The 15,841-nt window shown below is 40.7% G+C and overlaps 2 protein-coding genes across 3 annotated transcripts in view; one reads left to right on the forward strand and one right to left on the reverse strand.

The window, feature by feature from the left end:
- PRPF18 (pre-mRNA processing factor 18) overlaps nucleotides 1-8,676 on the reverse strand; it is a 155,914-nt gene extending 147,238 nt beyond the window's left edge. The window contains exons 1-3 of one of the 2 annotated variants that reach the window (XM_085652951.1): nucleotides 8,489-8,668; nucleotides 4,498-4,575; nucleotides 4,340-4,366 (exon numbers count right to left, since the gene is read on the reverse strand). In XM_085652951.1, the coding sequence (XP_085509077.1) occupies nucleotides 4,340-4,366; nucleotides 4,498-4,575; nucleotides 8,489-8,557 (174 nt within the window). In that variant the 5' untranslated portion in view covers nucleotides 8,558-8,668. Of the gene's footprint in view, nucleotides 1-4,339; nucleotides 4,367-4,497; nucleotides 4,576-8,488 lie in introns of both variants that reach the window. The other variant, XM_085652952.1, reaches the window with a different exon arrangement.
- A 537-nt stretch (nucleotides 8,677-9,213) lies between these two features.
- BEND7 (BEN domain containing 7) overlaps nucleotides 9,214-15,841 on the forward strand; it is a 398,804-nt gene continuing 392,176 nt past the window's right edge. Inside the window, exon 1 of the mRNA XM_085652959.1 lies at nucleotides 9,214-9,248. Within this exon, the coding sequence (XP_085509085.1) occupies nucleotides 9,239-9,248 (10 nt within the window). The 5' untranslated portion in view covers nucleotides 9,214-9,238. The remainder of the gene's footprint in view (nucleotides 9,249-15,841) is intronic.

Raw genomic sequence — 15,841 nt, forward strand, 5'->3', positions numbered from 1 at the left:
TTCTCAATCAATCAATCAATCAATCAGGGAATTGTAAGTGCACTACTCACCCGTGAGGGTCTCAAGGCGCTGGTTCTGTTCTGAAGCAAATACAAGGCTACATGCAGCGCTGTTAAACTGTATCATGACATAAGAGTAGGTTTCAACCATATTTTTTTAATGGCACTCACCCAGATGAGGAATAGAAAAAATATTAATAATGGTCTGGTCATAGTTTGTTAAGGTCTAGCCACATCAGCGTGCTAGAGTAGAGAGAGACGTGCTACGCAAACAAATGATGGATGGAATGTTAAATAACTCATACACTCACCCCCAGTCAGGAGATCTGGGTCAAATCCATTGTTCTTTTGCTCACCATGCCACTCCAGTTTAGACCCAGTCATATGCAGATAAGTCTTGACCCACTGCTTCATGGGAACAGTCCAGACCGAACTGCTAAGCCAGGTCCTCCCTGGACCGGAAACAAGCATCCTGGGACCGGTTTCTGGGTATTACCCTTCATCAGCCAGGCTTTCTTGAATCCAGTGGCACAGTGAGCAAGGGACCCACATCTGAGCATATCCATCCCACTTAGGGTTAAAAGTGCTACGGAAACAAATGGACGGAATGCTGAATAAATCATACATTCACCCCCAGTCAAAAGATCTGGGTTAAATCTCTGGGTTCTTTTGCTCACCATGCCCCCCCAGGTTAGACCAAGCCATATGCAAATCAGTCTCGACCCTGCGCCTCACGGGAACAGTCCAGACCGAACTGCCAAGCCAGGTCCTCTCTGGACTGGAAACAAGCATCCTGGGGCCGGTTTCTCGGTAATACCTTTCATCAGCCAGGCTAGCTTGAATCTAGTGGCACAATGTAGGATTTATTCATCATTCTGTCCATCATTTGTTTTCATAGTACTTTTCACCCTAAGTGGGATGGGTATACCCAGACGTGGGTCCCTTGCTCACTATGGCCAGCTCCACTAGGTGGCTGGTTTAGAGCAGCAGACAAATCTAAGCATCAACAGATGGTGGTTAATGTTTTTGAGTACTCCTTGTATTTGTAACATAAATAAAATATTCCAGTCAAAAACAATATCTAGGTTTTTTTCGTTGCTATGGGTACTGGCATGAACCATAAAGAGAATTGCCAGTCAGGAGGGAGAGGATCATTAATTGTACCACTCGTTCTGTTTTGGTTTTTAGTGTTACTTAAGAAGAGATGGTTGTCCCTCATTCAGACAAATGAGGTCAGGACATAGGTCCTCATCATAAGTAGTGTTATTTAACTCTGAATGTTAACTTTGGGAGAAATTATGCAAATTGAAATAATAAGTGTGGCAGGGCCCTTAATTATTGAGTCCAAAAATTAAGGATCTGCTAATTCCATGCCAGAGACCTGGGAGATTCGCTGTAGGTAAATGTAAATGTGTAAATGTGCTAGTACTTATATAGCGCACAGCTACCCCGGACCGGGGTCTCCCGGCGCTGTATTCCTACCGCTAGGGAACCCTTCCTGGCTTTCCCTGTGAAATGTCCACTCCTGGGCATCCCCAGGGTGAAGCCAGGCATTCCCAGCGCTGTGGGGCCGTTGTGGACATTAAGCAAGCTATTGCCCAGAGTTGCAGCGTGGGACCCATGATTAGAATAGGCACTGAGGCGAGAATATCGGCTCCGCGGAATTTATAGCCCGAGACCATGCCGCGACGGGAATCCAACCCTGGTCCCGGACCAGTGCTCTGCATCGAGGTCTGCCGCTCTAACCATTGAGCCACACTTCTCCACCTGCAGGCAGCAGCATTGCCGTTGCCCAGGCCCACATCAACTACAGCGCCAATCTGAAGGCAGCATTCAATGCTCACCTCACTCTAAAAGAAAAAAAACTGCACAGTAAAACATCCAGTTTATCTAGGTGTTAGCAGTTCTCCATTTCGGGGATAAATTGTAATGGCCGAACTTTGCAGGGTAAATACCAGCCAGTAAACTTAATTCCACTCCTCCGGTATCTGCACTGCAAATTTGGGCAAAGCTGTGATGAGGGCCACAGCGATGCCAGCTAGACATTCTGGCTCATTTTCCAGGACAATAAACATAAGAGTATGAGCTGCATACATCTAAATTAGATGTTGGTAGATCTTGCTCATCTGGGCTAATGGGTACATTTAAACACTGAACAGAACCGGCTACAGAGCTGACCCTTAAGTATATCTCAAGGAACCATATGGTTGGAAGATTCAGCAGACCCAATTCCAATTTATAGACTCCATCTACAACAGATTTGATCCAATTCAACACGCAGTAAGGCCTCACATCCACTCCTTCATATTTCCAATATATGTTGGTCCACAAGGACTTGTGGCACTGAGACGTCAAAATGGATAAGCACTATGTGGCTCCCTTCATTCACTACTGTAACTAATAAGAATTTGCTTCAATCGCCTGCCAGTTTGAGTAGTCGTGGAAGTCTGGTGAAGGTTGAACCACTCCAAAGAACTGTACTTGGCGAGAAACTCAAATTATTTGAACATCTGCTGCTCGATAGTAAAGAACTTTCATAAATTAGATTTGACTGTGTGGCATATTCATATAATCATATTGATAAAGATTTAAATTGTAGTGATACTGTAAACACGGATAATAAAATTGTGCGATTGTTACAATATTTTGTTCAATTAATATTTTAGAAAGTTTTTTATTGTTGTAGATATATGCAATTTTATACGAAAAGGACTATCTTGTAACCCAATTATACGTTAAAGGTAGGAGAGTACGAAGTATCCCTTTGAACTTAAGATAAGATGTAAACTTCGAGATTCAGAACAAAAATGAAAGACCCATCCCTTTCGGCAAACATTTGGGCAATCCGGTGCTCTAGGCCAGTGGTTCTTTCCTAACCTGTGGTTTGAGGACCCCTGGGGGTCCGCAAGGCTGACTCAGGAGGTCCATAACCGTTTTACAAACTTAAATAATATTAAACTAAACAAATTTAAATAAATAAAGTATATAGAAAAAAAGAAGAAAATTTGAAAATAAGAAAGCGTTTTCTATATTTGATTATGAATTCAAAAAAGTAATTCAATACTTGATCAGTTGTATGGTGTATACTTGTTTTTGTATATTATCTTGAGGCTCAAATAATAAACCCTTCTTAGGCCGTGGGTCCCCGGCTTCCAATAATAATTCAGTGGGGGTTCCTGGATGCCAGTAATGAATGAGTGGGGGTCTACAGAAGTCAAAAGATTAAGAACTGCTGCTCTAAGCCACAAGTGTTAAGTTGGCACATGCTATACTTGTATTTATCAATGTGCTCTGGGACCAGCACGCTAAACTAGCCTAGGGAATAATGTGCATAGAATTCTCTGTTGTGTTCTGCCGATCTAATAAGAGATACATATGGAGAGAATCAGACCCCTACATCGATACACACAGAATCCACCCAGAATGCCCATTCACTACACATTCAGCCTTGTCCTCAAATGCACATATTTGTGCTTATTGGCAGGCAAAATTGACTGCAAAGAAATTGTTCTGGGCATTCTCAGAAACCCATGAGAGGCAGGAGCCATGGATCGCTTAAACTTAATCCATATGGAGATACTTGAATATATATGACACGAGCTCTGAAATGTCTCGTCTTGCATCTCTAAATACCTGAATTCTTAGGACTACACACTTCAAAGTTTTCTACCAGAATTCCAACACACAGAAAAATCGAGAAACATCCAAAAAGCAAATATAATTAGGGTAGGCATTTCACAAATATTGCAAGTATCTAACTAGCTGTGTAACAGTTAATTAGTCATCAACATTTGACGTAAAATTCTAAAATATTTTACTTCAGCTTTCAAAACCAAATTCAATGCATTAAGGTTCTTCGTCCAATAAAATTGGTATCATCCAATGTCTGCAGCATGCAATGTGAAACACTGGACAAAAACATTATAAATAAATGAGAAAATAAGGAAGTGTTTTAACAACGAATATAGCAGTGATATTTTACATAAGGACATAGATTACACATATGTTAAATCATTGAAGGTTGATGCACCCTCCAATCCAGATCTTCCAAATTGTGACACCACAAACCTTTTATTTGTATTTACATCTGTTGGACTAGTTCATATCCAGTGTTTATGCAGTAGAACGAACACGCCATTCAGAAATATACCAAAGTTCGTTCTGAAGCCACTCCATGCTTTTCATGAGGAAATAAATTATAAAAAAAAAGCACAACAAAATGTTTTCAAAGAGGATTTGCCTTTTGCAGAAAATGGGATGACCCCCAGCAAAAAATGTAAAAATAAAAAAAGATGGCAAACCATGCAAGTGCCTCTTACAACAGCTTTTCAGGATCATACCTTTGCAGCTGGCTTCTCTGTAACAGGCTGATGTAAAGCACGTTAGCACATTGGACAAAAAAACTTTGGTTAGAATAGGAGCAGCATATAAATACCCAGATGTGAACTGAGAATTGTGACATATTAACCATAAGCTAAACGGTATGGCAATCAGTTACCTTGAGACCACACCTCTCGAAGTATGCCTCTTCTTCTTTTCTTGCAAGCTCACTACGTTTGAAGTATTTTTTGCTTTCCTAAAAGACAAGGGAAATAATAGGTTAATTGTCTGAGAAGGACACACTTTACTGTTTGTTAAGTGTTGAAGTGAATTTGCGGTTAATTGTCTGAGAAGGACACACTTTACTGTTGGTTAAGTGTTGAAGTGAATTTGCACCACCTTTATTCGGGTCTTATGCAAGTACAGTGCTTTTTACAGAAAATTTAGCAAATTTGACAATTTATTATATCTTTTAGCTTTAGTGAGAAATCCGAGAATTATTTATATTTTGCTGACGTTTATTTTGGATTGTTTGTTGTAGCTTCTTCCAGGTGCAACCTTAGTTCTCCTCGCCGTTGCTGGCTTACTCACTTTAAAATTTCACAAGTGCTAGAGGTCGAACTCTGCATGAGGCAATTCACTAACAACGGCTTATAAAGGTACAAGCATCTATGTGAACCCTCGTTAGGCACTGAGCAAAAGAATGGCAGACAAACCAAGGATAGTTTGCAAAATTTCAAGTGATAGCATAGCATATATTCTAAGCAGGAACCTTATTTTGAAAAATATAACGGTGTTTTATTACCCTTCTAGAGAAATTTGATTTTTTTAAGCAGATTTAGCTGAAACCACAACGTGTGAGCCAGAGAAAATATTTTTCATAGACTGAACACGAAAACAACTGCATGTAATATTAGGATCCCTGTGCCTAAACTATATGGTAAAAACACTGGTAAATCCAACTGAATGTTATTCAAATTCATTCTACTAAACCATGCTTTGTTATATGTACGATCAACAGCGGTCAATGCCTACCACACACTTTTTCAGACAGCTGCTATGTCATTTATTAATTTGTCCCAGAGAGATATGCTGCAAAATGTTCCCACTGAACATACAATGATGGGGGTGTACAAACTGTTACACTCAAGACCTCTTCCTGCAACCTCAGAATACCTGCCCATTATACTGCAGCTAATGGATCACCATCCTGTAGAATTTGGTTATCAACCTATAATCGACCATCAATTTGCTTGTTGCTATTCACTTACCTATGCACTAAACGTTCATGATAATGATAACTCCAAGCAAATGTGACACTATTATATTATCATATATTGTGCATACACAGAATTGTGTAAAATGTGTTACCTCTTTATCAAGTAACACTCTTAGGCTGCTTGTATTATCTCATAATCTGCTCAATGAGTTGGTTGTTAGTATTCTCTTTACATGGACAAAGCATTTCAGAATCCCCTTTTACCAAACATTTGATATTATTTCTCTTTTAAGATTTAAAAAATGCAACTTCCTACAGAAGCACAACAGTTCCCTCAAAATTGATTTCTATTATTTGATCCATGCAATGCTAGTGCAAGGTAATTTGCAAAAGCCACAACTGGTTTGACATTGAAAGCACTAGACAAACGAACACCAGTAAAGACAAAAGGTCTCGCTTATGAGAGCTTTTGGCTTTGGCAATGATTTTTAGTCATGCTGTTCAGCTGGGTAAGCAGGCTAACAATAGAGAGTGTGTGCGAGGGGCTGTGACAGCAAGCTGACAACGAAGGATGGGAGGGGATGGGAAAGCAAGCTAACAATGGCGGGTGGGCAGGAGGGGATGGGACAACGAGGTGACAACAAAGGTTTGGTGGGAGGGGATGGAGAAGCAAGCTGGCAAAGGCAGGTGGACGAGAGAGCTTGGGGGAGCCAACCGACAAGGGGGGGGAAAGCAACCCGGAGGGGTGTGTAAAAAATATAGGGAGCATGAGTGAGGAACTCAGAGGGCGGGGGATGCAAACTGAGAGGGTGAAAAACACGTGGACTAAGCAAAGGTACAAAGAGTACAGAATGGAGGTGGGGAGAAGCACATGTATACAATCATTGTGGGGTGGGATAAGCACACAATGGCATCACAAAGAAGGGCAGGGAAGAACACAGGCAGCGATAATGGAACAAGAGCGAACGTAGCAGAGGGGGATATGTACATGAGGGAGAGGATTGGAAAGCGCACACACTTTCGTAGAGTGCTTAAACAAAAAGAAAAAAGAAACATCTAAAAACTGAGCAGTAGAAAGGCATGTGTAATGGGTCCATGCTTTAGGGGAGGGACAACATCAAGGAAGTGAAGCCCACACTTTAACGAATTAGAAGCAAACAAATGTAAATGACAATGAATCCAACCAATGGTAAGCAACGATCTGGATTTAATCTCACTGTAAATTAGAAAATAGCTTACACTGATATCACATGCGCTGATTAACAATGAGCATAAAGTTACTCAATATAGCTATAAAGTTATTTTAATTAATTTTTGAATATTTCTTAAAATAATGTAACAACTGTGAGGAATATCACATATTGTAGCAATCATTTTGACACATTAAGTGATACACGTCACCACAGTTAATTACAAAGCAAAATAAAGGGGAGGTGGACTTTACTGTTTTTGTGGTTTAAGATTTATGAAATTGCATAACATCTTTCATGAGGTCAGAGATCAGTGTATGCCTGACTGATAACGACACCTGCGCATACATTTCCTTCACGAACCCACGTGCTCACTGTCCATGTTGCTTCAAGCAAATGTTCCTGAATTGCCAACATTCAGTTAATACTCGAATAAGCAGAAATATTTCGCTGTGCCTAGGAAATAAATATCAACTTGTTCTTTGCAGTGGGGTAAGTTTATATTGGAAACTGGGAGGTTTAGGTAAGCAATAATTCTGCAATCAGTTAGTACAAAAAATGCAGAGCTATGACAAAGTATGGAATACAAATATGTTTGGCAATGGTGGATTCTATGTAGCACGTTCGCCCTGCTGCTGTGTTCTACTCCGGAGCACTTCCAGGCATATGAATATGCTTTATAGGCAGGCTGTTATCAATAACCCGTTTTAATTATAGCGATATCATACCGCCTCTACGACTCAAAATAATAAATGTTAACATCTTCTTGTTTAATGGTCGTCAATTTGACGACCTACATCGGCTGGAAGGCAGGATCACTGGTAATGATGCCATGAACAACTGATGACCAACCAGAAAGAAGTGTCACAAAATAGAGTTTGGCGAGCCACTTAAGTCATAAGCAAGCTGCATGGCTCTGGCTCCTCTCGTTGCCCTCTTTGAACCTTGAGTCAAATATAGGGCATGTCTTTGTGGGGCTTCTACAGCCCACCCTCTTACCTAAGTCACCAAGCACACCCCCTGGTATTTACCGCAGTTTACTGAATGCCCATCAAAGAATCAAAGTTTTAACCTTTACCTTTGATATAACAGGGGTGACAGAAATGGACATTCCTGCGGTGTCTATCCCAGCTTCTACACTTGACGAAATTGCATGATCCTAGACCTTTACCTTATTTTATCCTAGACAATTACCTTAGTTCCGTTAGTTCATAAACTTTATTCGGTTGAAGTACATTGATAAAAACGTATTTTATTGGTCCTCCTTTTCCTTTGTTAGCACATTTGATCGCATCTTGAAATAAGTCAGTTCATGGCGTGTGCTGTACAACCAGCCCACCAGAATTTGTCGTCCTAGACTTGTATGTAGTTCTAGCTATACTAACATCCTAGGCCACATATAGGAACTAACTTGCATCTTGCCTCATTAATGGTTCCGTCGTCAGGGTAGTAAAGTTTCTAAGTTCATGTTTATAAACTATCGCGCCTACTCAACAATACAATCCAATGGACTAATTGGATCGCTTCTACTTGCTAGTAAAAATGCATAATTTTTCGAATTTGGAAGAATCTTTACTACATTATTTGTTCCATGAAGTTTGTTGCGCGATTCACCTCCAAATATGCTGATGGCTTGGCTCTTGGTTAGGCTCTGCTCGCCTCTCCCTATGTATTCGTCTGTTCGCCCATCACTATCAGAAATAGGAAAGTTGCTATTATCCATCCCTGCCCAGAACACCCTCTCCTCTGTCTTTTCTCACCCCTACGAGCGCTCTGTCCTCCAACAGCTTCCTTTTACGGGCGATCTCTGCCTTCAGAATGTCCATCATGGTGCTGCCAGCAAACAGCCCAGGCGTCTCCAGAAACCTCTAAGCTCCCATAACAAAATCAAAACACACTGGGTTGGAAGGGGTGCTAGAACATCACTTCCGGTCGGAATCTGAAGCATAGGGCTATCATTGGCTACATTTGGGACCAGTGTAATCGTGCGGTGCGGCTTACGTCATGACGTAACACGCAGACGGAGCTCTTCTTTTTACGTAATGCAAAGGCACTCCTCCTTGCAACTACGCTAATTAATTGCAGGTATTGTGGATTTGCATTTGCACGTTAACGGTTTTAGGCGGCGCTGCCCGATTTCTGCTTGTTCTTGCAGCGCAAGAATGACTCCTTTGCACCGTTACCAGTGTCATTATGACAGGAAAACAACGCGCATCTCCGGCTTTTTTTTCACATATAAATACAATTCTATGGCAGGATGGAGGCGAGGATTATGCATATCTTCCTTCACTTTATTATGAATAGCAGTTCTAAAGAACACCGTAAAAACAAAACACAATAACACAGTAAACATGACAGACTACATATCCCATGAACCACAGGGGGGGGGGTGGTCTCTATGGTAATCACAGTCCAATCCTGAAACAGTCCATGGTATATATCGCTTCTCGGCCTTTTGGCTCCGATCAAGTGTAGTTCACTTGGTGGTCCCTAGAGGGAGATCAGCCGGGATGTGTAAAGGTATGGTTTAATTGTTTATTCATGTTGCGTTCGCTTTGGTATTTCCTCCATGTTTATTCCTGTGACATGCTGTGTATTCCACACTCGTGCAGACGCTGCTCGTGAGTGAAACATGTTTATGTTTGAGGGTGCATCTCTCGTGCTGCGTCTGCTCGGTAAAGGCTCTACAGTTAGTCAGGGCATTCAACAGTTGTACTTTGTCAAGAGCAGCAGTACTCCCGTGTTTTGCTGGTTTTTGGATACGATCCACTTTACATTTGGCGACGAGGATGGGATTCCACTTTACAGGATGTAATCATTGCACTTTGTGTGGCAATGAAACTCTCGAGCACGATGAAGGAAAGGTGACGGTAACGTCAACGTTTTTTAGTAGCTGGACTGTTGGACTGCTCACTGTGAAGTGGGCTGACTGTCAGACTGGCTGGGTGGTGATTTTTAGGTCTCGCCTGACCCAGCGCATGCGCTGGTCTGGCAAGACTTATTGAGAGGGCTCCAAAAAGTGCTACCAGGCCAGCCTAGAGCTGCAGTGCATGTGTGCGGGCGCGCGCGCGTGGTGCAGATTAGGGCGTACAAATTCTCCCTACTTCCACGGATAGAGTAATTTCACAGATACACGCACATGCACTCATCATACACTTGGGCCCATTTCACTAACATATACTCGATTACTCTATCAGCACTGAACCTGTGGAGAGAAAACTCCTAAACACCCTATATCTACACTGAGGCCAATAGGATCAGTTTGATGCTATCCTGAGTCATGATCTAAACAGTAATCTAAACAATAATAATCAAAATAGAGTACTCAATAATTGACAAGAAATAACCACCAACACTGTATTTAAAATTATGGTATTTTATCTAAAATTAGTCAAAGAAAATCAATCAAAGTAAATCATTATTCTCATAATTACCTATTCTAGCTAAATGTCATGAATGGGTCAGGACAGGTCTCAGTAGAAGTCTCCCGAGTCGCCGTCCTCACAGCATCGATCCTCACCAACGCAGGTTTGGGAAGAAGTGGCCTTAGACCCTCTCTAGGCTAACAATATTTATAATGAATTTTGCAAAATAAAGAAACATAAAATGTTCTAAACGTCCGCTGAACCACTGAGCAAAGCGAGCAGGAAAGGATGTAGCATCGCTACATTTGGAAAATCTCCGCTCAGAAAAATCACAAAAATAAAAAGACGGAAGAAGGAAACTCTAGTTTTACAAATGTTTCTTTTACATTCACATTTCCTCGGAACCAGCGCTGCAATCACAAAGTTCATTGTGGCTCCCTTGTCCTCCAAGGACACTTGGACATTCGCCCAGAGCTGCTGTCCTCACGGAAAACTTTTAAACCAGGCGAAGACTGTGGTCAGATGACTCTCGACCATGTTCAGCAAGGCCTTCTCATCAAAGTTCGACTACTCGAATGCAGGCTTTAAACGGCAGCCATTTTTTAATAGGCCAAAACGTACCATCTTAATTAAAAGAGACAAAAACAACGTTACCACAGCATAGTGATTAAACAGTGTTAACCCCACTAATACCCTTATGTGTATGTAATTATCTAGCCTTTGCAACACAGAAAAGCATTAGTACACGACATTTCAAAAGCGTTTTGTGCTTTAAAACAAACAACACTCAGCAACGTTTATTTAATTAAACCCGCACATCATTATTAAGCAACATTAATGCATCCCCACGTGTAGTTTTCTCTTGTTAGTTCGTATTGATTAATCAGAACATTTACACAAAACAAATAATTAATAGTTACAAATTAATATTTTTTAATTTTCGACAAATAGACAAACCAGAGCTTAAAAACCCATAGATTTTCAACAGAAAACTCTGCTCCAGCAATCCCCCCTTTGGTGATATTATCACCAAATAAACAACCCCAAAAAAAAAATTTAGTAAAATTTAGTCCCATTTTAGGAGAAATTGGAAATGTCTTTTTCTCCTTACACAACACTACACACCAGACTCCCTTTCATCATCCCTCTTTGTTTCCAAGTAAACACTCTCCCTCAATTCTTCTAATTCTATTTCTTGTGGTTCTCTTTTTGACCTCTTATTTCTCTTTTCAATATTTCTTTTGATCAACTTCTTTTTCCCTCCCCTGTTTTTACAACACAAACACACCAATCTTAGTATCAATAAAGCAACAATTATACAGGTCAAAGGAAACAATATCTTACCTATAATAGTACTACCTATTTTTGCAATAAAACTCTTAACAGCAACTATCTTATTAGCTATTTTAGTCCAAATACTCTCAGCTTCCAGTGGTACTAATTCTTCATGCAAATCAGTAATATTTTTGATATAGACCTTCAGGTCTTTGCTTTAGTCTGGAATGTAAGTGCAACAATGTTGAACTTTCAGCATTCCACAGACTCCACCCTCTTTGGCCAATAGAATATCAAGGGCAAGTCGATTTTGCATAGACATGGCACGTACGGCAATCAATTCCGTATTCACCAAAAGAAACCCTCCAGCGGTATTTGTCGATAAGCGATCCACCACTGTTGACAGCTTCCGAATTCCATAAGCATTCAAAGAAATTCCCACTGCAGGAATTAAAGCTCCAAATATATCACCCACAATTTCAGACCAAGTTTCTCTCTTAAAACGTGTTAGTAAATTAATATGTTCTACATCTTCTATTCTATCTATATGAAAGATCTTTGGAAAGACCAGGCCCACATAACACGTGCCATACCAATGGTCAGGCAACCTGTAATAAGCCTTGTTCCCACATACATAATACACTCCTGGGAAAATTGGATCTTCTCCTCCCTTGAAACCCCATCCTGTTGCAATGAAGTATGTATCATGACAGTCACTAGTCCCAACAAAATATGTATCATATTGGGATTTCCTTCTTGTAATGCACAGCTTACTCTTCTGTGGTGCATCTAGAGCTAAAGTTGGACTAGCCCCATTTCTCAATTCTTTCCCCATCTCAATGTCCCAAATTGTCTCACTCATTTTATATTTCCCTGCCTTTTCATGCATGCTCATTCTCCTTTCCTCCACCATGTTTAGGAAAGCTTTCTCCTCTTCTTTCAGACTGCAAGTTAAATTGTTCTTAAAAATGTAATCTAATGTTAATTCTTCTTTTTCAATAAAAATCTCACCAAAAATATTAGCTTCTTTAGCTGGATTCAGCTTTTTGTTCATTGGCAATTGCCCAAAAATGTTATCTTTGTTAGACATCTCATAATCTATTTTCCCTAACAAATAAAAAACACTACTCAACACACTACAAGAAATTCCATACGTAGCTGGTAAATGGTGATAAGTAACACCCTCTGAAACGGATGCAGGTAATTGCATACATACGTAGCAATCCCTAACTTCCATTGTCTTCACATATTCATACAACAACTTTGAAAAAACATTACTAGAAAAATCATTAATTGACCTATCTTTATGTATGTAAGTATTACTAATTCTAATTGGAACTACTTTTTGTGAACTCTTCCCTACATTAGTCACATTCTCTGTATGCATCTCAAATGTACCTATTGTAACTCTAAAAGTAACTAATAAAGCTAAAACACCCCATAGTAGCATTAATAATCCAGTACAGCAGCAGCACATTTTACACCATCTTCTTAAGAAGGCAGATCTACTTTGGTTATTCTCTATGTTAGCCATTTTACTACTTTGACCGTGTCTTTTGACTTAGCCTCTACTACTCCGCTACTTAAGTTTCTAGAACTCTGGATTACTTCAAACAACTAATTTTCAGTTTTTCTTCTTTTCACTTTCTCCAAGTGATTTCTTCTGTTCACTCAATTTGGATACTCATCACTCTTTACTTCATTTTCTTCAACATCAAATTGTATTAGATCTCCAACAATATCCTCAGTATCCGACTTTTCTCCAATGTCAGTCAAGATTACTTTCAGGATTTCACCTGTATCTTCCTCAACCACTTCTCGTACGGTCTCCTCTGGATTTCCTTGACTTTCTGCCTCTTCACCTTCAGACAGTGCCACATACGTCCATTCCGGCGACCTATACTTCTGGTTAGGTTTTCTTATCCTCTTGATCTCCTCTGGTTCTTTTGACTCTTTTCTTTTTTCACCTTTTGCTGGATTCTGACTCGACACCTCATTCACTTGTTCAGCTTTCGAGGTATTTGCTCGTATCAGTCTGTATCTCAGCTTCTTTATTCTGTTATTAGGCCAAAGATCTCCTCTTATAACCTTTTTCGGTCTTATTTCTTTATTATTTCTTTCTCCAATCCAAGTTCTCTTTCTCAGAACTCGACCCTCTGATTTCTCATTCTCACTTTCATCCGATTCTGTTTCAAATGCCTCTTGTTCTCCTGCAGTTTTCTTTCGCTCCACAGTCTTTTTTACCACTGTTTGAGACTTCCCTATTTCTGTCCCTCCTCGGGTCTCCGACACGCAATCTTCTTGCTGTCTACTTGTCCCTTCACCTAGCTTGTCAAGAATGTTCCCTACACCTCCTCGGGGGTCTTCCGCAATCTGTCCCTCTCTATCTTCTTCTAACCCTGCTTCTTCAGGTACAATCTCAAGTGGTTCTTCAATCTCCTCTTCTGATTCAGGAGTAGTCTCTGTGAAATTGCTCTTTTCTCTTCTATTCCCTCCACTGCTTTTTGGAACTTCAGGCTCTCTTACAGAATCTGATCTCCCTTCTGAGACTCTCAATGGTTCTCTTGAAGCCGTTTCTGCTTCTTTTTCTGAACTTCGATTTTTTCTCACTGGTTCTGTATCTTCATCATCACTGGAATCTAACTCTTCAAAATACTCCTTACCCGTCCCATCCTTTGGGTTTGGAACTCTCAGAGTATGACTCGCATGTACCCAGTTTTTCACACCAGCACACTTCACTGCAGTTGTCGTAGTCAGAATGACTTGTCTTGGCCTTCCCCACCTTGGAACCAAGCAATTTCTTCTTCTGTGTACTTTAATCCTCACCCAGTCCCCTGGACTCAGATCATGAGCTTGCTTCTTCTCAAGCGTGGTAGCGTCTTCTCCAACCTGGTGAAACACAGAATGAACTGCGTCAGCCAGGCCTTTTCAGTAATCCAAAATCATGTCATCAGTTATTGTCATCAACTTATTGACAGGTACAAATGCATGACGCATTGCACGTCCCATCAAAATCTCATGTGGACTTAAACCAGTAGTTCTATCTGGAGTAGATCTAATAGTCATTAGCACTAGAGGCAAGACATCAGGCCATTTCATTCCAGTGGCTAAACACATCTTACCAATCCTGTTCTTGATCGTGCCGTTCATCTGCTCCACTACGCCAGAAGCCTCTGGCCTGTATGCACAATGTAGCTTCTGCTGTATGCTTAATGCTTCACAAATCAAACTCATGAGTTCATTATAAAAGTGTCCACCTCTATCAGACTCAATCGTTACTGGAAACCCGTACCTAGGAATCAACTCTCTTAACAGTAACTTTGCCACTGTTACTCCATCATTTCTCCTAGTCGGATAGGCCTCCACCCATTTTGAGAACAAGCAGACTACCACTAGAACATATCTCAATCTGTTCACTTGGGGCATTTCAATGAAATCAATCTGCATTCTCGTGAAAGGACCACCTTCTCTGCCTATCGTTCCCAGACTCACCACTGTCTTTTTCCCAGTATTAAATTGCTGGCAAATCAAACATCTCTGACAGATGCTCTCTGCAATTGTCCTGAACTTTGCATTGTACCAAGTCTGCTTAAAAGACCTGATCATCGCATCCCTTCCCAAATGTCCCTGGCCATGATACATCCTTGCCATTGTCGACAGCATAGAGTTAGGCATGACTGGTCTGCCATCTCTATAGACCCAAACATGGTCTGTTTCTCTTGGGGCACAACCTGCCTTGATCCAGTCTTTCTTTTCTTCCTTTCCTGCCTCATCCTGCAACTGTTTCACCTCATCCCACGTCTCTAGGACATTAGTAAACATCACAGAACAAAAAGACATTTCACCTTCTCGTTCCCTATTAATCGAATGATTATTTTTCGCGCAATATTGTGCAATGTCATTAGCAAATCTATTGCCAAGAGTTACAGAATCATCTCCTTGTCCATGAGCAGCACATTTCACAACTGCTAATTCTTTAGGCAACTGTATCGCCTCAAGTAATTTCCCAATCACTTCAGCATTCTTTATCGGAGTCCCACTCGACGTCAAGAAACCTCTCTGCAGCCAAAGCTGGCCAAAATCATGCACAACTCCAAATCCATACTGACTATCAGTCCTTACAGTCACTCTCAGATTCTCTCCAATTTTGCAAGCTTTTGTCAATGCCACCAATTCAGCAACTTGTGCAGATTTCACTCCTTTCAATGGTGATGCTTCCATCACTTCTGAAACCTTGCACACTGCATATGCTGCACTCAGCACACCCTCATCATTCCTCAGACATGATCCATCCACAAACAGTACATGATCACTCTCAAGCAATGGAAGATCTCTTATGTCTGGTCTCGTTTTGTACAGTAATCAAGCACATCCAAACAATTGTGATCATCTTCTGTTTTCACACCCACATTTTCAATATCCGGCAACAATGTCGCTGGATTCACATTCACACATCTCTCAAGAGTCACATTT

This window comes from Triturus cristatus, chromosome 4_1, assembly GCF_964204655.1.
Source record: "Triturus cristatus chromosome 4_1, aTriCri1.1, whole genome shotgun sequence".
NCBI lineage: Eukaryota > Metazoa > Chordata > Amphibia > Caudata > Salamandridae > Triturus > Triturus cristatus.